This window comes from Tasmannia lanceolata, unplaced genomic scaffold, assembly GCF_043159265.1.
Source record: "Tasmannia lanceolata isolate RefF3 unplaced genomic scaffold, GAP_Taslan_0.1 ptg000007l, whole genome shotgun sequence".
Classification (NCBI taxonomy): Eukaryota; Viridiplantae; Streptophyta; class Magnoliopsida; order Canellales; family Winteraceae; genus Tasmannia; species Tasmannia lanceolata.
In genome coordinates, this window is record NW_027518684.1 from 23,435,612 (window position 1) to 23,462,962 (window position 27,351).

The 27,351-nt window shown below is 38.5% G+C and overlaps 1 protein-coding gene across 1 annotated transcript; it reads right to left on the reverse strand.

The window, feature by feature from the left end:
- LOC143881159 (AT-rich interactive domain-containing protein 2-like) lies at window positions 1-27,351 on the reverse strand. The gene is made up of 3 exons (XM_077384149.1): window positions 26,077-27,351; window positions 719-1,693; window positions 1-627 (listed from the first exon to the last, which is right to left on the reverse strand). Exons 1-2 carry the CDS (start codon window positions 27,010-27,012, stop codon window positions 848-850), a joined length of 1,782 nt encoding a protein of 593 aa, XP_077240264.1. The 5' UTR covers window positions 27,013-27,351; the 3' UTR covers window positions 1-627; window positions 719-847.

The window sequence follows — 27,351 nt, forward strand, 5'->3', positions numbered from 1 at the left end:
AAATAATGCAATATTTGAATCGTGCGATTCTCAATCTCCCATTTCTGCACATTTCGTCAGCTCTTCCAGTGGGAGAATGGGAATTGTTGCTGAACATGCCTAAACAACTAAAATGGTAATACCCATTATTAGTCTTCTTTTTGATGAATTAGAGAAAAAATAAGTCCTTTGTGAGGACAATTAGCAGAGCACTTGTACGTGATGGAATTCAAAATTCCAGAGTACCATTTTCAAAACTAATTTTCAAAACTCCAAACCATCATGGTTCTTGTATTGAAATGAGACAACATGAAATTTCCTTGGGGATACCCTTCTCCCTATCTATTTTCTTTTCCCTTTCCTGTTGCATGATCAGAGATGGTAGTAAATTGCAGGACTATGGTGCAACTAACGAATTGTCCTGAGGCGGCGTTAGGTCAACCTTGCTATTTCTTACCTACTACAAATGATAAAGAAAAAGGAAAAAAAGAAAAGAAAACTAAAACATCGGATTTCGATCTTACCATGAAAAATCACATCGTGCCGACAGCCAGAAGTTCACTTGACTGACAATTGAGCTCGCAAAATAAGAATGCTCCATTGATTCAGGATCCTGGTAGCGTCACCGGATTACTGCTTCCACCGCCACTATGTAGCAAAATGCCAACACAAAATGTTGAAGAAAAAACTGGCAAATTACGATTACCAATATCTCTGCAAAAAAAAAAAGGAAAAATACCTGAACTCTTGAAGGATGCTGTGGCAGCTGATGTATTGAGGAAAAAAAAAGCAAATGCTCCCGAAAATTTATATGCTTGTAATTCATATAAAACCCACGAATTTACACCTCGATCGTTCTTCATTCCTACTACACCTCTGTGGATTCTTCCAAATCCACACTTTGTTTGTTCTGAGCACACAAGATGGAATTGGACCCAGAAACCTTCATTGAGTCAAGCCCGTAACTATTACTTAAAAAGCCAAGCTCCATTTCGTCATTATCACTGTCAATGCTTTTTGGAGTCACCCGGTTCTGATAACTTCTGCGCCTGAGAAGAAACACATTGAAATAATAGCTCACTAAGTCTCGCCTTCTTTTGGAAGGAAAGCTTACATAAGCCTGATCCCAGAAATTCTTGTTTAAAGAAGGAGGATTTAGAAGCACTACAGACTTGAACCTCCGTTCTTCTTCGTCTGTCCAAGACAGTGAAACTTCTTCACCCATGTGATTGAATCTCCAACCATTGAAGGCTGAACCCAACTCTAGTTTCAGACGCAGCCTTTTCTCTGCTACATGAAATCTTACACATTCTACAGAACCCGGAACTTTGCAGCCACAATAATTTGGTCTGCCCTTCCCAATAGCACCATCGTCAATCAGTAATTCGGATTCTTTCACTTGTGGGGGCCACTGTTGTGTACCTAACCATTTGGATTCATCAGACTCGGAAGGCGGACCAATCCAATTTGGCACTTCTGATTGAAAGAGGGGACCAATAGGGACCCGCTTTCGAAGTTGATCTTTACAGAATAGTCCAACTATTCTTTCTGCACTTAAACATGCGACAGTCCTTAGCACTCGTCTTTCAGAGTCATTCTCAAGCTCTGGAACGTACAATTGCATGTCATTGTCAGAAATAGCTGATGTCGAGCCAGAGGGAGATCTCCTGTGTAGGGAAAGGAGCCTCGTGCTGCCTCTTAATTTCTCTGTAGCCTAATCAACAAAGACATAATCTTCATACATGGAAGGATGCATCTTCTGCCTTTTCTGTAAGGCCAATCAATAACCGCAGATAACATCATAGCAAAAGAAATTTTTTTTTAATAATAATCCATTTAAAAATTTGGCTTCCACATCACTCAAAAAAAAAAAGGCCTCAACTTATTATCAATTAGTGTTAAGTACAGCATAAGTCAAACAATATGCGCCCTAGCTTTTGGATAAGTATCAGTCTCCGCTTACAAGGTTGAACCATTGGAGATTTTTTCTTTTTCTTTTTAATGTGTGTGTGACCGGGGGGGGGGGGGGGGGGGGGGGTGTGGTTATATTATACATTCAAATTTACCTACTTCTCTAGCTTCTCCAGCCCGATATGTGGCAAGCGAAGGTTGAGTGTTACACACAAAGAACACTCACTTGGTACTTTTCCGGGTGAAGTTTCAAAACCCACTTAATACCAACATTCCTTTTAAAATAAAGTTTCAGCTCAAACCAAGCATGTGGACTTTGTTGCTGACATCAGCATGATGTCATGATGATGCTTTGAAGATATCGCCAGCCATATCCAGCTGTGAGCCTTTTCTCTGCTTCATGAGTCCACTTCTCCCTTGAAATCTTCTTCATTTTCTCATGCTCTTACTTATTTTTCTGCATGTTACAAAGTACTTTATGGAGTATGATATGGCCCATCACTTAAGGCTCTGTTTGGATGCTTGAGCATTTTTTAGGGGAAGAAAAGTCTATGGAAGAGGGCAGGATTTTGGACTTAATTTAAACCTTAGGAAAACCATGAGCTTTATTCTGTTTGAGAGAGAGAGAGAGAGAGAGAGAGAGAGAAGACGAGGATTACCTATGAAATCTTGCCTTTTTTGAGATATATCATATGAAACAAGACGTGACGCCATGTCACCAGACATGCAATTATTAAACCTTTTTGTTGTCTAGTAATCTCTTAAGGATTTGGTTGTTACTTTGGCAAACAAACACACCCAAAAAGTGCATTTTTTTTGCTTAGGGATTGCTTGAGGATCCCTTGCAGTTGGCATCCGAACAGAGCCCAAGTGATGCGCTTGTGTTTATATAGGATGAGGTCCATCACTGTTAGGTACATGAGTGGCATGCTTAATAATTAGGAGATTCTCAACACACACACACACACACACAGATATATATATATATATATATATATATATATATATATATATATATATATATAGAGAGAGAGAGAGAGAGAGAGAGAGGAAATGGTCAGATAAGTTATCTGTGCATGGCTCACAAACCATAGGGGGGCCACATTTTTTGGGGGATCCAAAGTATTCACTTGGAAGGTCCTTCGATGCATATGGTGTGTACCAAAAATCAGCCCTATAGGATCATCCTAACCCAATCAAAGGTGGAGGGGAAAATGGACAGACACTGTTTCTGCCCATTTTTTCACTCCACAAATGGCAGGGTTAGGATGATCCTATAGGGCTGATTTTTGGTACACACCCTATCCATGGAAGGGCCTTCCAAATGAATGCTTTGGATCCCCCAAAAAATGTGGCCTCCCCATGGTTTGTGAGCCATGCACAGATAAGCTTATATGTGCAGCTGCACACAAACCATTTCCTCATATATATATATATATGAGGAATATGTTCGTGCGCTTGAGCTCTATCATCAAATGGTGCGCTTGAGTGCACCAATCACATGGGTCCCACAATTTCTGTGAGGATCCAAACCATTCATTTGCAAGGCCCTATCATAGATAGGGTGTGTACCAAAAATCAGCTCCATTGAATCATCCTAACCCCTCCAAAAGGGGAGGGCAAAAATGGGCAGATTTGTGGTCTGTCCATTTTGACCTCCACAAATGGATGGGTTAAGATGATCCTATGGAGCTGATTTTTTGTACACACCCTATCTATGTAAGGCCCTTTCTAGTGAATGCTTTGGATCATCCTAACAATGTGGGCCTCATTGGTTTGAGAGCTCAAGCGCACCATAAGGATCCAACGCTCAAGCTCACAATCCTTTATATATATATATATAAATATATATATATATATATATATATATATATATATATATAGAGAGAGAGAGAGAGAGAGAGAGAGAGAGAGAGAGAGAATAGAGTTCCTAAGGTGTCACCTCATATAGCTTATATGAGGTGGCGCTTAAAAACATAAGGGGCCCACTTTGTTTAGATGATCCAAAGCATTCATTTGATAAGCCCTCGCATAGATAGGGTGTGCCCAAAAAATCAACTTCATAGGATCATCCTAACCCTTCCATTTGTAGAGGTGAAATGGAGGGGTATAAACCTCCATAAATCTGCCCATTTTTAACCTCCATAAATGGAAGGGTTAGGATGATCCTATGGACCTGATTTTTTGTAGGCACCATATCCATCTAAGGGCCTTTCAAATGAGTGGTTTGGATCACCCCAAAAATGTGGGCCCCTTATGCTTTGTGAGCGCCACCTCATATAAGCTATATGAGGTGACACCTTAGGAACTCTATTCTCATATATATATATATATATATTTAGACACACACACAGAGGAAATGGTTTGTGAGCAGCCACTCAGATAAGCTTATCTGAGCAGGAGCTCACAAACACATGTGGCCCCACATTTTGGAGGGGGGTCCAAAGCATTCATTTGGAAGGCCCTTCCATGGATAGGGTGTGTACCAAAAACCCTATAGGATCATCCTAACCCTGGCATTTGTGGAGGGAAAAAATGGGCAGAAACATGGACACACAGTGTCCGTCCATTTTCCCCTCCACCTTTGATTGGGTTAGGATGATCCTATTGATCTGATTTTTGGTACACTTTTGGTACACACCCTATCCATGGAAGGGCCTTCCAAATGAATGCTTTGGATCCCTCAAAAACGTGGGGCCACATGTGTTTGTGAGCTCCTGCTCAGATAAGCTTATCTGAGCAGCTGCTCACAAACCATTTCAAATGTTTGAACAGCTGCTATGAGGAAATCGATTGTGAGCAGCTGCTTGGATAAGCTTATCTGAGCAAAGCTCACAGACATAGGGGGCGCGGGGGGCGGGGGGTTTACATTAGTTGGATGATCCAAAGCATTCATTTGATAGGCCCTCGTATAGATAGGGTGTGCCCAAAAAATCAGCTCCATGGGATCATCCTAGCCCTTCAAACTGTGGAGGCAAAATATGGTCAAATTTGTGAAGGTTTATAGACGTCCATTTTTAACTCCCCAAATCGTAGGGTTGTGATGATCCAATGGAGCTGATTTTTTGGGCACACCCTATCTATATGAGGGCCTATCAAATGAATGCTTTGGATCATCCAAATAATGCCCCCCCATGTTTGTGAGCTCTGCTCAGATAAGCTTATCTGAGCAGAGCTCACAAACCATAGCGGGCCCACATTTTGGGGGTGATCCTAATCATTCATTTGAAAGGCCCCATCATGTGAGGAAATGGTTTGTGAGGAGAGCTCACAAACCATAGGGGGGCCACATTTTGGGGGTGATCCTAAGCATTCATTTGGAAGGCTCCATCATGGATGGCGAGTGTACCAGAAATCAGCTCCATTGGATCATCTTAGGGTGTCCATTTATGGAGGAAAAAGTGGACAAATATTGTTTATATGAGGAAATGGTTTGTGTGTAGCTGCTCAAATAAGCTTATCTGAGCAGAGCTCACAAACCATAGGGGGGGGGGGGGGGGGGGGGGGCACATTTTGGGGTTGATCCTAAGCATTCATTTGGAAGGCCTCATCATGGATGGGGTGTGCACCAAAAATCAGCTCCATTGGATAATCTTAGGGTGTCCATTTGTGGAGGGAAAAATGGACAGATACTGTTTGTCCACAAATCTGCTCATTTTTTCACTCCACAAATGGAAGGGTTAGGATGATCCAATGGAGCCGATTTTTGGTACACACCCATCCATGATGGGGCCTTCCAAATGAATGCTTAGGATCACCCATAAAATGTGCCCCCCCCCCCCCCCCCCCCCCCCTTCTCTCCCCCTTTATGGTTTGTGAGTTCTGCTAAGCTTATCTGAGCAGCTGCTCACAAACCATTTCCTCTCTCTCTCTCTCTCTCTCTCTCTCTCTCTATATATATATATATATATATATATATATATATATATATATATATATATATATAGAGAGAGAGAGAGAGAGAGAGAGAGAGAGAGAGAGAAAACGGTTTCTACACACAAGTGTAGATAAGTTATCTACACTAGCTTAAAATACAGTGGAGGGCATATTGTTTGGGTGATCCAAACCATTCATTTGATTGGCCCTCATATAGATAGGGTGTCCACAAAAAATCAGCTCCATAGGATCATCCCAACCCTACGATTTCTGGAGGTAAAATGGACGTGTATAAACCTTCACAAATCTGTCCATTTTTTGCCTCCAAGATTCGAAGGGTTAGGATGATCCTATGAAGCTGATTTTTTGGGCACACACTATCTATGTGAGGGCCAATCAAATGAATGCTTTGGATCACCCAAACAATGTGGGCCCTCATTGTATTTTAAGCTAGTTTGTAGATAACTTATCTATATATATATATATATATATATATATATATATAAAGGAATGTAAGTCATAGGTTAGAAAGAGAGGGCAGACTTCCGAAATGTAGGAGAGAGATGATCAAAAGACGAAAGAGAAATAGAATGAGCAGTGCAAGAAAATATAACTTTTCAAACAACTCTTGGAAGAATTAGAGAAGAATCAACGAAGTTTGATGAATCGCCAAGGTTCGAAGTTGATTAATTTTGGGGCAATGATTGTATATGATATAAAGAAATGAGACAGATTATTCATTGATTTGCAGACAAAGTATGTGATTGTTGTATTAGCAGTCTGCAATGATGACATTGTTTTGACAGGAGATAACTGTGTGGGTATTCAGAACTTAAAAGAATACCTAAATCGTCATTTATATACTAAAATTTTTGGACAGTTGCGGTACATTTTTGAAGTTGGAACGTCAAAGCAAGATACTAATCTTTCAGAAAAATATGTAGTATATTTACTTAAGGAGATTGGTTTACTTGGAGCAAAGCCAATTGTCATGCCTATGGAAATTAATAGTAAGTGAAGTGCAGATGTGGGAGAACCGAGAGAAAATCATGGCAAATATCAAAGATTGATCGGTAAGCTAATCTATTTGAATACCACATAACTAGATATTTCTTTTGCTGTGAGTGGAGTTGGTCAATTCATGCAATCTCTTCAGGAGCCACATTGGAATGCAATTGTGCAAATATTAAGGTATCTCAAAGTAAGTCCAGTCCAAGGAATCCCATAATCTAGTTAGGCATATGGAAGCATGGTTTTAAATTTCCACTGAAACCGACACGAAACAACCGAAATGTTACCGTTTCCATCCCTACCAAAACACAAACCAAAACCGAAAGTGCAAGTGTATTAGAGTTATACTATATCAATATGTGTAACATAATTACATTTTTATGAGCTGCATGTGAAATGTAGTACATGCAGTTTCTAAAAACCCGTTGACTTAACTCGGAACTCGGCCGAGTCGACTCCCTTTTACCTAGGTCGCGTTCCGTGTTGTAGCACATCCGCATTCTGCATTTTGCCCTATAGCGTCAATAAAAACTCTTTTGATTCTCATGAGTTATGACCCGCGTCAACCGCGTTCTTGGCCGCGTCCGCGCCGAGTTGACAAGGATTTTTCTTGGCCGCATTCCGCATCACATACGCATTTTTAAACATTGAGTATATGTATCGTGCATAAATATTTAGATGAATTACATGGAAAATGTGGTATGTACTAAATTGTCCGACATGCAAGACTGCATGCAAAACTGCTCATGTCATTAGGTGTTCGACGTTGTTAAACCATTATGGATGGCTATCTTGCTTATGTGATGTTCTCTATGCGTATATTTGTGCTTATTCTAACATTTCTTTGATTATTATCTCAAAATTCCATCATTGACATCTTTCCATATGTTTCAATGATTTCATAGGATTTCCAGCGAAATTTCTAACTGAAACTGAAACGCTTCCATACTTTTCTGTGATTTCATTGCTCAAGGATCAGAAAATTTTGATGTGTCACTTCCAAATGAGGCTTCCATCGACATCAAAGCCAAAGTTGATAGAGACTAACAATAAAATTTGAAATAGATGTATCAACATGAGCAAAGAAAACCCCGAGCTTTCTTCTAAAAGAAGCAACATCTTCGTGCTCATGGTTTATCTATAGAAGAAAATGAATCTAATACAAAAAAATTGGGTTTGTGGGATGGCCTCTACAACCACGTGAGGTGGGGACCACAAGCTCTCATGCAGACCCAAATTGGTTGTAGCCGCATATTTGCCCATAAAATTGATTCATAAGTGTTAAAGTATAAAAGATAAATAACACCTTTCTCCAACAGCTTAAGCTTGTGGAGAAGTTGGTAAGTTGACATGGTATCAGAGCCAAAGGTCTCGAGTTCAAACCTCCCAGATAGCAAAAATCCACATGCAATGGTCGGCCCAAAGTGGGACCACATGTGCCACGTGTTTGCCAAGTGGGCCACACGTGTGGGGGAGTGTTAAAGTATAAAAGATAAATAATGCCTTTCTCCAACAACAGTTTAAGCTTTTGGAGAAGTTGGTAAGTTAACAATAAGGATCATGAGAGACTAAGGCATTAATATACTTTCTCATTGTAAGAATATTAATTTTGAATGGAAACTATGATATTGTATCCACAGTAATTAGAGAAATTCAGATAAGGTAGTTATCCTTTCCCTTTCAGGCAAAGACAGTGACAGATGCTCTATCTCTTTAAAGAAAATAACCTCATTCCCCACCGAAGAAGAGAAAATCTATAACAAAATTATGATCTATGGAGCAAGTGTTGACTTATAAGCTACACAAACGAAGTGTTTACAATACTTTGCACGACTTTATGCTATCCCACACATAGGTTGCATCCTTAAGAAGGAAATTGAGGCCTACAAGGTTTGGCTAGTTGATGACACTATAACCCAGTTGACCTTTAAGTAGTATCTAGTATGATATCTAGCACAAATAAGTAGTTTACGAGCCTTTGAGAGGGTTCACTGCTTTTATGTCAAGTGTAAAAATTCTCGCGATGAACCTTCAATGTAAGACATATGATATGAGATACAAAGTGCTTTCTCTATTGAGGACACTCACACAAGATGTCACACTATTATGAAACTCAAATTGGTCAATTATGTCCCCATGCACAACCAGAAGATGTTAAACATATCAAGGTTATGGCCTATGTTGCATCAGTACAAGTACGAATGTCAATGTCGGAATCCGACGGGGATATTTTGTGCCGGACTCGGCAAACCTCAAAAAGAAAGATTCATGGATTCGTTAAAATATTTTAACCAATTCTCAAATTTTAATTTTTTTACATAATAATATGGTTATAGCAAGTAATATATTGAAAACTTAAATAGGTGAAGTCACTATAATGTCCGTGGAGGGATGCCTTCATTGTAATGATTAATACTTCATTACATTGTACTTTATTATTAACTTTATTGTTCCAAACATGTGTGACAACACATGTTAGTAGGTGTTCGATGTGATTAAGCCATTATGGATGGTTTTCTTGCTTATGTGATGGTTTCTAAGTATGTATTTGTACTTATTCTAGCATTTCTTGAAGTTTCATCTTAAAATTTCATCATTTGCATATGTTTCCATACGTTTCCACGATTTTACAAGATTTCCACCAAAATTTCCAACTGAAACCAAAATATTTCCATTTCAGCACTGACCGAAATAGAAACCTTAACCGAAATTTAAAACCTTGGTTGAAATTATGGATAAAACAAATGTAGAATCTAGATAAAATGTGAACACATAATGCATGTTCTTCAGTGTCTGCTAGCTTTGGATTGCAAGAAAATTGCTCTATCACCTTTAATTTCGTTTGTTGAAACTTGAAACTACATAGCCAAAAAGACAACTATCTGTCTAGGACAATAAATTTAACAAGATTAGGTTTAAGAACCTGATTCATGATTGAAATAAAGGTGCTCAATGCATTGGGAAACCAAGAAAGTATGAACAACCATTCCTATAGTCTTATGCCTAGAAGGTGTTTTCCACTCATCGCTTGGCTTAATGTTAACTTGGCGGTCGTCACTTGACAAATCAGTCTTTGAAAACATCTTCATGCCATGCCACATATCCAACATGTAGTCTAACTTTGAATCAGAAACTAGTATTTGATAGTAATCTTGTTAATGGCTCTACTTATACGCATATCTACCAACTTCCATCCTATGATGTTCGTAGCATTGCTCAAAAAACTCCCCAAGTCGATCATTCACTCTCCCAAGTTGACGCATATTACATTGGCCGAGTTCTCATCAGAGTTCAAGTTTTACCATATTAAATCAATCAAAAGCTCCCTTGGCTCGCCCAAGTTAATAAAAAAATGACCTAATCAATCATTGACCCACCGAAGTCAACTACTTTTTAACATAGCCAACCTCTCATCCAAGTTTGACTTTTTTAACATTAGTTAGAATAGAAATGTGGGGACAAAACCTATGCTCATGGTTTCCCTAGTCAACCCCTTCTTGAAAAGCTCTTCAACATGACACTTCAACCATTCATGTTCCTTTTTCTGATAGGTAAGCTGGGATTGAACCTCTGACCTCAAGGTTGAAGAACAAAATCTTAACTATTAAGCTAGAGGCTCAACCCCCAACTATTCACATTCCTTAGGGCTCAATTAGTAATGGTTTTTGACTTGGAAAGTTTTTTTTTTTTTTAAATGATGGCCAATATATTATAGAAAGACCGAGGTGGTCAAGATAGAAAGAAAAATACATCAACGAGAGGAGAAGATACAAAAATAAAATAAGAAATTAATGAGGAAGAGAGTAAAAAAGAGCTAGTTCATCTTTAGAGACTCCCTCTCTAGCTAGACCGTCGGCCACTTGGTTAGCAGAGCAGCAGATATGGTGGAAAGACCAAGGAAAATGAGCCATCCAATCAAATATTTCGTCAAAAAGGTGGTCAAAACGCCATGGGGGGTTTTGTTCTTTCTTGAGCCACCTAATGGCATTCAAGGAATCTCCTACTACCACATTTTTTACCCGGTCTCTAGTCCACAATTTCAGGCCTTGATACGCCGCTCTCACCTCCGCCTCCGTAGCATCAAAGATCTCAATGGGGCCAGAAAGGCCCACAACACCACTCCCTCACTGTTCCTAAGAACCCAGCCAATGTCGGCCGGGCCCGGATTACCAAAGCAAGAGCCCTCGAAGTTCAATTTGGTCACATCCGTCGGTTAAGGAACCCACTCCTGTATCACATTTTGATTCGACACCCCGAACCACAAATCACTCTCCATTCAGCCCAAGATCGTAAGCAGAAACAAATCTAAAGGACGGGAGAGTCCTCACCCAAGAAATCGCAAGGGCGATAACTCGAATGAATAGAAAATCCGGGGATCGAGAGCCCCCTTTAAATACTCTACCATTCCTCTCCTTCCACAGAACCCAAATATTTGCAGGAAAGGATACATTCCATAAAGTTTTGCCCTTATTTTTCCAGGGGACAAGAGACCAACCTCAAAGGAGATCGATCAATTTCTCAAGAAAAACCCATGAAATGCCCAATCTAGAATGTTTAAACATGAACTATACCAATATTGTGCAGAAATTCTCTTGGAGGAGGTAATTCCAAGTAGTAATTCGTCAAAACTGATGTCTATAAAGCCAATGACCATAGGTTCCAACTTTTTGGAATTGTAGTAAAAAACAAGATCTTCCTTAGGTACCAATCCACATACATTACAAACATATCCTTTGATTTCCTCATCATTCTTTTGTTGAAAAAGTAATACGTTCCTCCTAAGATTTGAAAATATCAACCGCTTTGTGGGTGCAAGTTACTTTGATGTCATCCTCCCAGAATTTGCAAGTGTTCTCATCAGGGTTCTTGTCTCCATGGCAAACAGTTCCGCTAATATAGCCATGGCCTCCCCTTATCCTTGAGAATGTGCAAGTGTTTTCATTAGGGTTCTTCTATTCATGATTAACATTTTTTATAATATTACCATGGCGCCCCAAGTCCCAACAGGACATGGCACGCCATCTTCATGAGGACCTCATCTATATACTTATTGTGAATTGAAGAACCAAAACTTTGTGAATAGACTGTTTCTAAATTCCAGTGATCTCCACCTTCAAAATATTGTTTCAATTTTTCCTCAGATATTCGGGAATTGCCAAGAGGCCGACTGGTCTTCATAGAAGCTAGTTTTTCTCTTGTATTTTATATCTCCAATTCGGTGCTAAAGCAGGATCAATTTGAGTAGCTTGTCTAGTACAATTCGAGAGATTAGAAGCCATCATCAACTAAACTATCACAAAGGTCAAGTAAATTCAGCACTTGCAATAGCCAAAACCAGAAAAGGGAAGTGGAAATGGGAAACACAAAAAAAAAATAGAGGGGAAACAAGAAACAGGAAAACAATAAAAAATCGTACGAGAAACATCTTAGGAAACACATTAGAAACGTTTCAGAAACAATAGAGAAAGATTAATGAAAACGCACGTGAAGCACAAAGAAAACATGAAATATATGGTTTTGTAGATTTAAATTTTACTAAGTTCAAATTTCTATTTGGATATTTCTTACTTTTAGTTTTTATTATAGTATACGTTGTTGTTTTCCTTTTTAATATCTATTCCATAATTTTTTGTGTTTGTTAAATGATTTTTGAAAGTTTCACACATATTTCCCAGACGTTTCACATACATTTTCTACAGGTTTTCCATACGTTTCTCACGTGTTTCATATAAGTTTCTTATATGTTGCTCATGCATTTCGGAAACGAGTTTCCCACCTTTCCGAAATACGTTTTAGGGGAAACGAGTTTCCCATCTGCCTAAGGAGTTTCCGACTACTATGCGCCAAACAAACAAGAAAGATAACTCTCAATGCTAGTTATTAATTTTGTTCCATTCCGAACGGAATTCCCAGAATGTTCCGTTCCAAAATAGAAAATCGAACAACATTAAACGATAGATTCCGGACAAGTTTCAAAAAATTTCGTTCAGTTCCAGTCTGTTCCAATTCCTGCTGGTCATTCAGCCCAGAATCAAATGAAAACTTTAGATTTTTCAAGAACTTTCTTAACAGCTTTTTTCCAATTCCCCCCTTTTTAGTAATTATTTTCTACTCGTTTGAGTGGAAATTGATGTCTTTTATCCATCCAAACGAACGGATTTTTCAAGAACTTTTTATGCTTTTTTCCAATTTTGCCCCTTTTAGTGATTGTTTTCTACTCGTTTGAGGAGCAATTTATGTCCTCTATCCTTCCAAACGAATGGGAGGGTTAAGAAAAAAAATCAAAACCCGTTAATTTTCACACATTTGATATCCCTAATTCTTTCCTAAAACCCTACCCAAAGCTTGAAACGAGGATTTCTCGCCATTTTCTAAGAAAACTTAGATTACCATTGCATTCTACACCATGGGCAACCTCTCTTCCTTCGCAAAAGAATGTGTCTTTTTGGTAAATTTGGCTGATATAATGGTTTCATATATTTTTCTAAATATTTCCCATTTTTTTAAAAAGCTAAAATCCACCTACTGTAGCATCTTTTTCCAGAATGGAACACCAAAACATTTCATTCCAGTCGGAAAACTTAACAATGACTAGAACAAAATTGATAATAAGCTCTAAGTGCGCAAACACAAATGTTTAAGTTGATGTAAAGTTTTACACCTTTTGAAGTATTTGTTACTCGGTGGAGATGATAAATATGTTTTTCTGCACCTTATCTGTAAGCAAGAATATCATCAAAATAAACAACAAAAATTTACCAATCAGAGGACATAGTACCTGGGTCAACATCCCCATTAATTTACTTGCATTTAATAACCCAAATGGCATGAAAGCCACTTAGAGGACATGGTACCTGGGTCATCATCCCCAATAATTTACTTGGTGCATTTAATAACCCAAATGGTTTCTAATTTAAAAAAAAACCCAAATGGCATGAAAGCCACTCATAGACCGTCTTTAATCTTCCATGTTGTTTTGCCTTCCTCTCTTGGCTTTATGCATATTTGATAATATATGAGTCTCAAGTCAATTTTGATTAGACTCGAGAAACGATTAGAAGGTCCATCATATCATTCAAACGAGGAATTGGCAATTTGTATTTGGTGGATATCTTGTTAATATCACGGTATCCACACAGATACATCATGAACCGTCCTTTTATTGAGTACTTTCAGGAATTAATCCCACAGATAGCAAGTCATCAACTTGACTCCTCGTTTCACTCACAAGTTTTGGGCATATTCCAATTGAGGACTAATGGTTGTGCAACGATCCACAATCTCCAATGTGATCAGCGTGAGCCTCTACGGTCCTGTTGATCATCTCTGTGCCCAAAAGATGGAATTAATAGAATCACCATCTATCACTAGTTTGTCTGATAGAGACTCCGTGAAGATATGAAGTTCGGTTAAGAGTACTCTCACTTCTGCATCACTAGCATCCACTTCTCCAATTGAACCGGAGTAGCATCTGAGAATCTCTCCAATATTATATCTAAATAATCCCCTAATATCGTCTGGCCCATGATTGCCTTTGGAACTACGTCAAAGTTTAGTTTAATCACATCCACAGGAGATCGTTACCAACGGGGTGACGATTTGTGTTTTGTTTTCCTTCCCCCATGATTTTTTTTTTCAGTTTCTTAAATCAAAATTTGAAGGCAACGAACTCAAAAGTTTGTACTTTTTGACCAGTCTAAGAAGTCAACTTTGATTTTTGTTATATTTTGCTGATGGATTTGCATCTATCTCTGTATATCAAGAGTTTCATTCCAAATGTGCAATGGTATCGATTACGGTATAATTCACCATATGGATTTACCAAATAGGTTGGACCCCCATCCAAAGACACGAAACTCAATGGATTTTGGGGACACCCACACAATGTCAAAGGTAGGATAGCTTCGCAAATTCGACGAGTAAAATAGCAAACAATCATTAAGTGGTCTAGTGATGCTTCTGCCCTTTTGCATAAGATACATTTACTAGCAAGGCAAATTTTCTTAAAGTCAATCGCATGAATTTATCTTGTCATCATTGTTTGCAGGAAAGAAAGCACCCTAGCGGGGAGTCAATGAAGACCAAATCGTTGACCACTAAGATGACATACTATCATGTTCTCCACCAAGCATGTGAAGAATGATCTTACCAAGAAATCGTTTGGATCTGGGGTCCAAATCCTTCTATGGAGCTCTAGATGATATATATATATATATATATATAACCCTATCAAGCAACAAAAAGGTGTCATAGACTATCTATCTCGTTTTCTTTGATGTTTACTATAAGATTTATGGTCCGTACAATAAAGGTTTTAAATTTCAGTTTCCCTAAGCACGGAAACAAAAACATTTCAATTTTCGGTTGAAAATTTCGGTGGAAATCTTGTAAAATCCCGGAAACGTATGGAAACATATGCAAATGATAAAATTTTAAGATGAAACTTCGAGAAATGCTAGAATAAGCACATATACATATTTAAAAACCATCACATAAGCAAGAAAGCCTTCCATAATGGCTTAATCACATCGAACACCTAGTGACATGCATTGTCGCACATGTCAGGAACAGTTAGAGTCAATAAAAAAGTAAAACCATCACATAAGCAAGAAAGCCTTCCATAATGGCTTAATCACATCGAACACCTAGTGACATGCATTGTCGCACATGTCAGGAACAATTAAAGTCAATAAAGAAGTACACTATAATCAAGTATAAGAAAGTACAATGAACAGTCATCCCTCCTAGGATCCCAGATTTATGTCAATACCACATAGTGTTGCAAGATGGTATTGGTCCCATGCTGATCTGACATTCCATGCATAAGATACGATTACTTTGTCGCCGAGTCCAATGACACTACCTACCACACATCATTATCTACATTAATGAAATAAAACAAGATGCAAAGTAAAATGACTTACCAAAAAAAAAAAAAAACATTTATCACTTTTTGTGCCTAGTTAGAGATCCATCATTTGTATGATGTAAAGGTTTTGAAATTCTTATCATTTCACATTGAAATGAAAAGTGGACCCACCTTTGATTCGGCTAGGATGGATCCATAAAGCATGTTGACAAAGATTAAAAAAATCTTAAATGTTTTTCTACCTTTGCAATTGGTATTGGCACCATTATTTGCACCATTTACTCTTGAATGGTAAATTGCAACAAATTAAAAGTTGAAAAATCAAAGAAACATGTTTTATGGAAAAAATTTCAAACTTTTTAGGGTTTTCCAAAATGGGGTTTTCAAGAAAAAAATTCTATGGAAAAGAAGGGAAAAAAAATGTTTTTTTATTTGTAGGGTTTTTTTTTCGATTTACATTAGTAATTTTATACGTTGTAAATCGGAATATCTTTCCATTTTTTGTCTACGGAAATAATAAAGTGGAACAAATCCATTGAGATTTCATTTCGGTAGGGATGAAACGAAAACATTTATATCATTTCGTGCCGGTTTCGGTGGAAATTTAAAACCATGCAAACAAGAGTCACATCACCCCTCTCTCATAAACATTTTTAAGCTTCACCCTCAATGTCTAGCTATAATAATTAAGTTCAGGAAAGCATGACATAAAGTGAAACTTTCCTAACCAAATGTCCTCCCAAAACCTAGAACCCTCTCCCCACGCCCCACACCAGCCCTTCTTTCCACCCACCCTAGACCTATCTTTGATTCATATTTGAACTGACACTTAAAAATTAATCGCCAAGCGCCTGCGCCTTTTCCCATAGGTGAGTTTCTACTCTCCCTTCCCCCCATCCTATCCCATGCTTTTCCCCAATGGCGGTGTGTCACACGGTATACTTTTCTTCTCTGAATCTTTATAGCCATTCTCCTAATCATTGTTTTAAAAATCTTACAATTTACCATTCAATTGTATGATTCAAATCAAATCTTATGCATAACGATTTGAATCCCATGATTGAATCTTAATTTGTATGAATTTTACGATTCAATCGTAAATCATACGATTTATGTGATTTATCGAAATTAAGTTTTGAAAAAAAGAAAATAGGACATTCTTTTGAAAGGCCTCATTTTCTTTCTACATTACAAGAAGCCTTTGAAATCCCCCTTATTAGAAGGAAGAAGACAGAGGAGGCGCAGGAGTTCGAACGAATCGAACCGGTCAAACACAGTGCATGTGCTTAAGGGCATTACTTACATCGAGGTGGGAAACGATTGTAATGACGACAACACCAACAACTCCAGTATTTTATGATTGATATTTTTCATATGATGCTTGAGACTTTGAGAATTGATACGATGTTGTGTCTTTTTTTTATTTTTAAGATTATTATCCAATATGCATTGGTTTGGATGAGAAATAGATGATTAGTATGGGTCCAGTTTGTTAGCAAACAATCCGTTCAATGGCTAATCAAGGTAGTTTCTATTTGAATTAATGAATTTTGATGAAAAATGAATAATTGGCTTCTTTTTTTTTTGAATGGTTGGCTATGTTTTATTCCTATTGAGACTTGGAGATGCTTGGGCAATGTCGGTTTGGTTTGGTTAACGAGATTATTTAACAATATTTTGAAGACTAAGAAGATGCCTGATGAGTGGAGGAAAAGTACATTAGTACCTATTTATAAGAATAAAGGGGATATTCTGAGTTGTACCAATTACCGGAGAATTAAGCTAATGAGTCACACTATGAAGCTTTGGGAGAGGGTAATTAAGCATAGACTAAGAAAAGAGACTAAGGTGTCAGATAATCAGTTTGGCTTCATGCCCGGACGATCGACTATGTAAGCTATCTTCTTAATTACGCGGTTAATGGAGAGATTTAGAGAAAATAAAAAGGACCTTCATATGGTTTTCATTGATTTGGAGAAAGCGTATGATAGGGTTCCCAGGAGTGTTATGTGGTGGGTCCTTGAAAGGAAAAGAGTGCCTACTAAATATGTTGACGTGATTAAGGATATGTATGATGGAGCAGTAACTAGTGTCAGAACCACGGATGGCACGTCTAGTGAGTTTCCAATTACAATAGGACTGCACCAAGGATCAGCTCTAAGCCCTCATCTTTTTACGCTAGTTATGGATGAGACGAAGTGTATCCAGGATGAGGTGTCGTGATGTATGTTATTTGCAGATGATATAGTATTAATCGACGAAACCAAAGCAGGAGTAAATGCTAAATTAGAGTTATGGAGAACTACTTTGGAATCTAAAGGCTTTAGACTGAGTAGGACTAAGACAGAATATATGGAATGGAACTTTAGTAATGTAAGGAAGCGGGACGAGGACGTAGTAAATATGACTGGACATGAGGTAACTAAGAGGGATATCTTTCGCTATCTTGGTTCAATTCTACATAAGGAATGAGAGATTGACGAGGATGTTAACCATAGAATAAGAGCAGGTTGGTTGAAGTGGAAGCTTACCTCAGGAGTTCTGTGCGACCGTAAAATCCCTACCAAGTTGAAGGGAAAGTTTTAAAAGACAGTTGTAAGGCCAACCATGCTGCACGGCTCAGAATGTTGGGCCACCGAGAAGCAACATGTGCATAAGATGAGTGTAGCGGAGAAGTGAATGCTTAGATGGATGTGCGGCCACACAAGGTTAGGTAGAATTAAAAATGAAGACATTCGTAAAAAGGTGGGGGTGGCACCAATTGAGGAGAAGATGAGAGAGTACCGCTTAAGATGGTTTGGACATATCCAACATAGGCCTTTGGATGCTCCGGTGAGAAGAGGCGACTCATGCCAAATTGATGGAGTAAAAAGAGGTAGGGGTAGACCAAAAACAACTTGGGTAGAAACAGTGAGGAAAGACTTGATAGCTAAGAACATAACAGAGAACATGACCTTGGATAGGATAGAATGGAAGAAAATGATCCACGTAGAAGAACCCAACTAGAACCAGGATTAGAGCTGGGTAGATTCCTTTTACATCCTTCATGAATATTTTTTTCTAAAGGATACATTTAGCCGACCCCAACTAGTTTAGGACAAAGGCTTTGTTGAGTTGAGTTGAGTTGAGTTGAGTTGAGTTGGCTATGTTTTATTCTTTAATTTGTTTATAATTTTTATTATATATATATATATATATATTTTTTTTCTAAATGAATCTTACGATTTACAATACAATTTACGATCCAATACGATTCGACCCTGATTACGATTTACGACTCGATTCCGATTTTCAAAAAATTGCTCCTAATAGAGCTTTGTTTCTTAGTTTGAGGCTTCCAATGTCAACTCCGCCCTTTCTTTTTGGTTTACATTCTTCCAAATCATTAGGTGTTGGTTTGTTTTCTCCCTGCCTTCCCATAGGAAATCCCTTTTTAGTTTCTTCAACCTTTTAGCAAACTTTTGATGGAGATGATAAAGATGGACATAAAATATACTAATAGGTTTGACAAAACATCTTAGGCGAGGGTTGTTCACCCCCAAAAGATAGTTACCCTTTATACATGAAGTTAGTTTCTTTTCAACTCTTTATATGTTGAAAATATCACCCCAAACACCTCCATTGGGTGATTAGCAAGGACTTCTCTTTTTTCTTTTTTTTTCTTTTTTGAATGATAGATAGGACTTCTCATTGGATCTTGAAGAAACTATGAATGGGGCTAATGGGTCAGAAATCATTGATCTCTATTGCTCCTCCTTTGGGATGAGCGTGATGAAAGTTGAGCTCAATCCTCTGCCTATTTTACCGCCTATTTTACCTCATGCACCAATTCTTCTTTCAAATCTTCTCAAAACGTGCAGTAAAAATCCATTGGAAACCATCTAAACCCGATGCTTTGTTCCGCTTTGTGGGGAACATTACTTGTTGGATTTCCTCATCAAAATCTCTTTACAACCACTTTTTTTTCGGGTGTAGAGTCTTGAAACTCATGCCCCCTAATGTTGTTCTCCACAGTTTATGAGTATAGTTTTTGAAATATTGTGCAATATCTCCTTTATCTCTCTGTCTTCTAACATTCTTCCATCTTTTTTAATGGACTTGACAGAGTTAATTCTCTGTTTTGCATTGTCATCTAATGGAAGAACCTAGTGTTTTTTTCTCCCTGATGAAGCCAAATAGACCTGGAATTTTGTCTCCAACTCAGGATGTTTTCATATTCTGCTTTTAGATTGTCTCTTTCTACCACATAGTCCTTCAACAATTCAAATTCGTTAGGTCATGGGCTGATCTTGAATATGAATGTGAAGGTCAACAAGACAACATATTAGGCAACAATCTAGTTTCAACTAGACCAACCCATGTTGCTAGTTCAAAATATTCATCTATATACGCTTCCATCGTGCTTAAAAATGCAGATGCGGCGTGGAACGCGGCCGAAGAAAGTCCTAGTCGACTCAACACGACGCGATTGAGTACTCAGTTGACGGGGTAGAGTACTCGGTAGAAACGGTCATAATTCGGGGGAGTCAAAGGAGTTTTTATTGCCTCTATAGTTAGAATGCGAAACGCGACGATAAAATACGGAACACGGCATCAAAATACAGAAACTTAGACGGAGACCTCATTCTAGGAAATAATTTCTTTCTTCAAAAAGAGTGTATACCACTTGGCCCAATATAGAGACTACATCACAATTGGAAATCCTCCAATACATGCTGAGAAATTGAAAGAAGCATTTAAGAAATGCCATCTTGGGTTTCAACCAAACCCACTCTCTACAAAACCGCCAAATGTCATACCATTGCAAAGGATCGATAACATCTGTGAAACAAATTACAATCTAAAAACAAGAAAAATTCAAAACAGAAGAAAATAATGAGATCTGCTTGGTCTTATTAGCCTAGCTTCTTGTAGCTCACTAGTTTCGACATTAAATTCCTGGATGTCTTTCAGAGTATAGACATCGAACTTTTCGTTGATGACCTTAGTAGGGTCTTTTAGTATTATCTCTGCTTTTGGACAGGCTTTGTCCCAAAGTTTTAGCAGATTTTCCCTAAAACTATCTGTAAGCAACTTTGTGGGGTCTTTTAGTATTATCTCTGCTTTTGGACAGGTTTTGTCCCAAAGTTTTAGCGAATCTTTGCTAAAATTCTCCATAATCAACTCTTTTATTTGTTCTAAAGAGGGCTCCTATGGTGGTCTGTCCTGTTTAGACTTCACTGTCTTTGCTAGATAGACGGTATTAATTTCTTCCATCCATTAGTCATTATCTTCTTTTGTTTTGAAGATTTTCCATGTTTTTGGATTGTAGTTTGTTTCACAGATGTTATCCAACCTTTGCAATGGCATGATATCTAACGGTTTTATAAAGAGTGAGTTTGGTTGAAACCCAAGATGGCATTTCTTGAATGCTTCTTTCAATTTCTCAACATTTATTGGTGGATTTCCAATTGTAATATAGTCATTGTATTGGGCCAGTGGTATACACTCTTTTTGGAGACAAGAACCATGTTAACATGAATCCGTTACAAGTTGAGCATATTCAAGGTTCAAAGACAATTTGACTTATTCACCTAATGAGATAAAAGCAAATTATCTCCAAGATAAAGCTTTCAATAACCAAGCTGTTAATGACCCTTTTTAGGACCGAGAAAGGACGCCAGCCAAGCAGAACTCCTGCAAAGGCAAAGGCATCGCCATCTGTGATCAAAATACTCATTCAACGAAAAAGGGCGGACAAAACTCTAAATCCTCTCAGGATTTTTGCGATAGTGCTACTGAAACCACTCGGGACAACCATCGCGTGGTAACTTGGAGAGTAAAACCTACTTCCAAGTTAACCTTTGAACAGAAGGATCTAATGACCAAAATCTGGTCAGATCTCAAAGCTCAAGTCACAAGGCCGAGCACAATGATCTTACTCGAAGATCATCTTACCTCCATTGGGACCCAGATGTGGAACACTACATGGGAACGAAGTCCAAATGTATGACTACGGGAGACCCACTCACTGGGTATTCTCCACACCACCACAATGGAGAAGACAAATGAGTCATGCCAAGCCAGACCATCTATAGCCTAAAAAAGGCTTTCTACCAAATTACCGTAGACAGTTACTCAATCAAGTAATTACATAGGAAGGAGTCAGTCACCGTGAAGTCGAAAGGCCTGGACAAAAACAACTGAGTTCTCTTAGGAGTTCGGTAAAGGATCATATGGCATCGCGATCGGTAACGACAATTAATCTTATTTGCTCATGCAGCAGGAGATGAAGTAAATGGCATGAGCGAATAAGATTAATGAAGTTCTACTAAGATGCAACCCATTAAGGCTATAGGGATACACCTAAACCTAAACCGCCCCAAAGACCCAGAAAAGATCATAGATGATTGGGTAACAGCTAGTCGCCTAACTGTCCCAAGTTTATTGTTGCTTGAGGCTCAAGCTCAATGGGGTTGTGATCACCTACACCCACACCATTGGTGGAAATACCTCCCAAACAGTAATAGGAAGAGACTTCATAAAAAACATCTCTTAAAATAATGGACCTGTGAGTTATAGGAAACACGCACTTCCAACCTTTCTACCCTCTATCATACTTGATGAAAATACACTTCTTCACCATAGCATCTAACTCGGTTCTCTTTTCATCTAGCACATGCACATAACAAATTGAATCAAATACTCTGAAATGCTTGACACTAGGCTTCACCCCAAACATCAATCCATAAAGAGACTTCATGTTAATCGGGCAGAGAGGCACCCCCGATTAATCACATATGTTGCAGATGACATGCCTTCTGCCCATAAAGCTTTGGGTATGTTCTTTGCATACAACCAACTTTTACAAGTTTCCATGAGATGCCTAATCTCTCTCTTCGCTACTCCGTTTTGTTGCGGTGCATATGCACAAGTGAGCTCCCTTCGGATACCATGTTCACTTGACAAAATGTGAAAAAATCATCGAAAGTAAACTCCGCCATTCTAGGTTCTCAATCGCTTGATCCTCTTGTGAAGTAAACCTTGAACGATCTTCTTGAACTATATTCACTTAGAGAATGCATCAGATTTTTCCAATGAATTTAGTAAAAACATCAACAAATAACAGCATAGTGGAAGCCAAAAAATAAAGGTGTCTTACAAGGTCCCATTACATCACTATGGATAAGCTCCTTACACCTTAAAAGAGACTTGTCAAATGGAAGACAGTGTGCCTTATCATATTAATGACCCCCACACCTTTCCACTATCAAATAAATTCAAATTTAGTAGTCCATTCACTAGATTCTTTATCACCATGACCTTTAATTTATCTATGCTAATATGACCCAATCTAGCATGCCAAATTGAAGCGCCATTATTTGTACTCATTTTTTCAAACATATAAAGTTGAAGCAGACAAAACAAATAAATATTTAACCGTCTTACCGTTATGAACTACATTCGCTTTCAAGTTTGAAATCTTTCGAAGAAATTTCACCTCCTTAGGATCAAACAAAACATAGTGGTCCGCATCCACCGCACTTACCACCGAGAAAAGATTCTTCATCATTCCAAGAACATGAAACACACAATTAAATGTAATAGGGTTTTCATACTCTCCACCAAATGCAATAGCACCTTCTTTCTTTGCCGGATGTATGATGTTGCCCGTTGTGATGATAGTGTCATTGCCTTCATATTTTCGAAACTTCGAGAACTTGGATTCGTAACCGATGAGATGATGCACACAACCGAAATCAACAATCCAATCATCCTCAAAATTGATAGATGCCAAAGCACCTACTGTAGTAATTTTTGCCGCAAAACATCTTCCCCAATCTTCTTCAATTTTTGGATCATCAATTTTTTCTTCTACATTGTTACCCTTCAATTTCACACGGCAATTCCTTTTTATATGCCTGAGTTTGCCACATTGATAGAAATTAACACCTTTCGGTTTCCATTACCCATACCGGATGACCCCTCCTTCACCTCCACCTTTACTTAGAGCACTCTTCTTTTCTTTATATTTGTTGAAGTTCTTCTTGTTGGTTAAAAACAATGCTTCTCTTTCAATCCCAGATATTGGACAACCTACCATTTGTCTAACTAAAGATTCTTGTGAAGCAAGAAGGTATTCAAACTCTACCAAAGATGGTTGTTGATCCCATCCTTGAATCGATGCAACATAAGGAATATACTCTCTTTTTAACTCACAAATGATGCGTCGCTTCATTCATACCTCCGAAATAGGCTCTTCTGGATCCAATAGAGAAATCTCTGAGACAAGATGAAGATTGCCAAGGTGGAAACCTTTGGGCTTAAAAAAGATTCTTAATATTCAAAAAGAATTGTGAAATGCAGATATCACGTAGTGTAATATTTGTCAAACTTGTGGCTCTGATACCATGAAGAGAAAGAAAGATTTCATAATACCGGAGTATCCGCTTCTCAAATAGTGAAACCAAAGTTTACACTAGCCCAAGATCCAACCGAAATAGAAGAATGACCATCAAGATGTGTTTCACTATATATATGACAGAAGAACAAAACTACAAGTAGAACAATAGAAAAAGAAACCTTCAAAACACGGAGAAAATTAGGAGAACGTTGGCACTCTGCTTCACATCACAAGCTTGGACACAAGACCTTAAATGGAGATCTTTCTATGGAGAATCTTTACAAAAATGAGTAAATGAGATTATTCTTAGTCATTGGAAAGTGGAGAATTAAGAGGGCGAGCCTTGGCACAACGGTAAGTTTGCTCCATTGTGACCTGGCGGTCACGGGTTCGAGTCATGGAAACAGCCTCTCTACAAAGCAAGGGTTAGGCTGCGTACATCTAACCCTCCCCAGACCCCGCAATGGCGGCCGCCTCGTGCACTTGCCGCCCTTTTTATTGTAAAGTGGAGAATTAATGGCTTATGTAAGCGATAGTGGGTATGGAAAAATGGTGACCTAATGCATTGTTTTAAAACTCCGTCGCGTCCGCATCGACTCCCCCCGAGTCGACTCCCTTTTACCTTGGCCACGTTCCGCGTTGCGCCACATCCACGTTTTGTGTTTTGCCCTACAAAGTCAATAAAAACTCCTTTGACTCTCCCGAATTATGACCGCATCAACTGAGTACTTAGCCGTGTAACACATGTTCTTGACTGTGTCTCCACCGAGTCAACTAGGATTTTCTTCATCCGCGATCCGTGCCGCATCCGCATTTTAAACACTGACATAATGGCTTAAGTGGTGGTGGGTTTAGACTTTCAAGGAAGGGTTTGAATTTGAAATAAGAGGCAAGTAGGAAGAGAAAAGATGGAGCAAACATGTGTGGCTCACACATGTGCAAAGTAGGAAAAATGACCAAAATGCCCTTGAACACAAAATTACATTTTTGCCCTCACTACATCTCTCAAAATTAAAATAAAATAAAGATAAACTAAACTAAACTAAATGTTTTTTTCCAAAACACACTTTAAATTTAATAAATACTACATTTCGTTTCCATGTACATAATATTCTCTTCACTCTTTCCACAATTGTGTCTGAAGCCCTCTTCTTTAGACGACCCTCGCCCGGCGGAAATCCTAGGTACGAGGTAGGGAAGATATCCATAGAGCACCCAAGGAGGTTTTCCACTTGGTCTCTCTCTTCTTCATCAATATGAATGCCTATAAGTTTGGACCTTAAAAAGTTTGACCTTTGCCCCGTAATAACCTCATAGCATCTAAGCATTGCCTTTAAATTTAGCACTTTATCTCACTCAGCCTTACTGAAGATAAGGGGGTCATCTGCAAACTGAAGATGAGTAACTTCTATCTCCGGCTCAACAATCGAGAAGCCTTCAGTGCTGCCGCATCATCTACCTTTTTCCATCATTCTGCTTAATGTTTATGCTACTATAAAACGAGAAAGGGGGAGAGGGGATCGCCTTGGCTAAGATGATGTAATACTTAAAGGACTTCTATTTCACTCATTTAACATCAACTATCATGCAATGAAAACTTGAGATAAAAGCATTAAAGAAGTGAATGACAAAAGATGAATACACATGAAAATTCTCCCTCGAAGATGTCTTATTAATAACCTCTATAAGACGACCGGAAATTTTGAATTTAAGGATATGAAATTCAAATTCAAACCAAAGTGCAAAGATGTGACAATTATGGAGACATGATAATTGAAAGAAAGAGAGGAAACCCTAGAAGAATTCTGAACCAAACTAAAGTTTATTACAATAACAAACCTTAATGCATGCAACAAAGAACTAACCAATCATTCTAAAGGAAAATTAACGATTGGAAATTCAAATTTCTTACGCACGGAATTACTTAAAATTTGTATCACCAAAATGATCCATAGTGAAAAAGTTCCACATAAATTTGCACTCCATACCACTTGAATTAAAAGTTTCCATAGTAAAATAGCAACAATGAAAAACCTCAATGACGTACCAGCAAAAGAGATCCTTCATGGCACAAATAAGCATTCCTTTTCACACGTAACGCCTGTCTAGCTAGAATTGCCTGAGCCCAATACTCCACTCCATACACCTTCTGCTTAGATCCTTCCAATATCTTCCCAGTAGCTGGATCACCAGGGTTTTTGGCTACCCTCTTCACCCAATTAACCATTCCTAACAAAGACTCTCGCCCCCGCTTCCTTTTACGAGAAGAGAATTCCCCTTTAGCAACACACTCATCTATTATGATCACCTCATCATCATCACCATCACCACACCCTTTTCCAACAGCCGATTCCCTCACACACTCGACCACGTGCCCATTTCCATTCACCAGGGTCTTAAGCTCATTCATTTCAGAATCCAACTCCGTGAACTCCTGAACGTTCTTCTTTCGATCCGAAACCTCAAAGAACAACCCATTGATCTCCTTCTCCATCTCAATGGACAACAAACCTAATCTCTCCCTATACTCCAATAAACTGCTTGAAATCCCATTCTCCTTCAAAATTCTCGGTAACCATCGATCCAAAGTGTTCAAATATTTCACATAGATCAATTTCACCGACGACCCAACTTCCAAACCCAACCCAGATTCCTCTGCCACCGAAGCCCAAGACCCATTTTCAGTCACCATATCATACCCACCTTTTTCCCTCACAACCCTATAAAGCTTAAACAAATCTACGAGTCGCCCGTCGCCAAGCATCACAGGAAGAAGCCTTATCTCTTGGTTTTGTGAAATCTCCTTTAAGAAAATTGAAATAATCTGATCAAACAAGCACCTAAGTTTATCCTTACTACTAGCCTCTGAACCCTCTTTTAGAGAAGGGCTAAGATCCAAGCAGAACCCGTTTCTTGGAAGATTATGAAGAATCTCTCCGCAATCTAAAGAAGACCCATCAGATAAAAGAGACCATCCGGCCATGGAACGTGGGATTTTCAAATTTTAAACCCTAGATGAAACAGTAAATTTCTGATTTTCTCAAGCTTTTGAACGTTGGAGATGGAGAAAGAGATTACCGATTAGACCTCAGAGAGATGCGTTTTGGCGGGAATTGATTGATCTAGGGCAAAAGTACTCCTATTCCTTGTATCTGCATGTCCCGCGCTTTCTCTCTCCTCCTCTTTCCCCCCTCTCTCTCTCTCTCCCACATGTGAAGGGTCTTTATTTTTAAGATACAAACAAAGCCCTTCAACAATTTCTACCTTCTTTGGAAGATGGAAAGAGGGGTTGTATCAAGGGATTGGCTTTTCACCCCCCTCA

What these genes read in the sequence shown, in the direction of transcription:
- LOC143881159 (XM_077384149.1), bottom strand. Translation starts at nt 27,012, where the DNA reads ATGGCCGGATGGTCTCTTTTATCTGATGGGTCTTCTTTAGATTGCGGA. An exon ending in ATGAAGGATCTCTTTTGCTG is followed by an intron (nt 1,694 to 26,076) that starts GTACGTCATTGA and finishes TTTGTTGATTAG; the next exon opens with GCTACAGAGAAATTAAGAGG.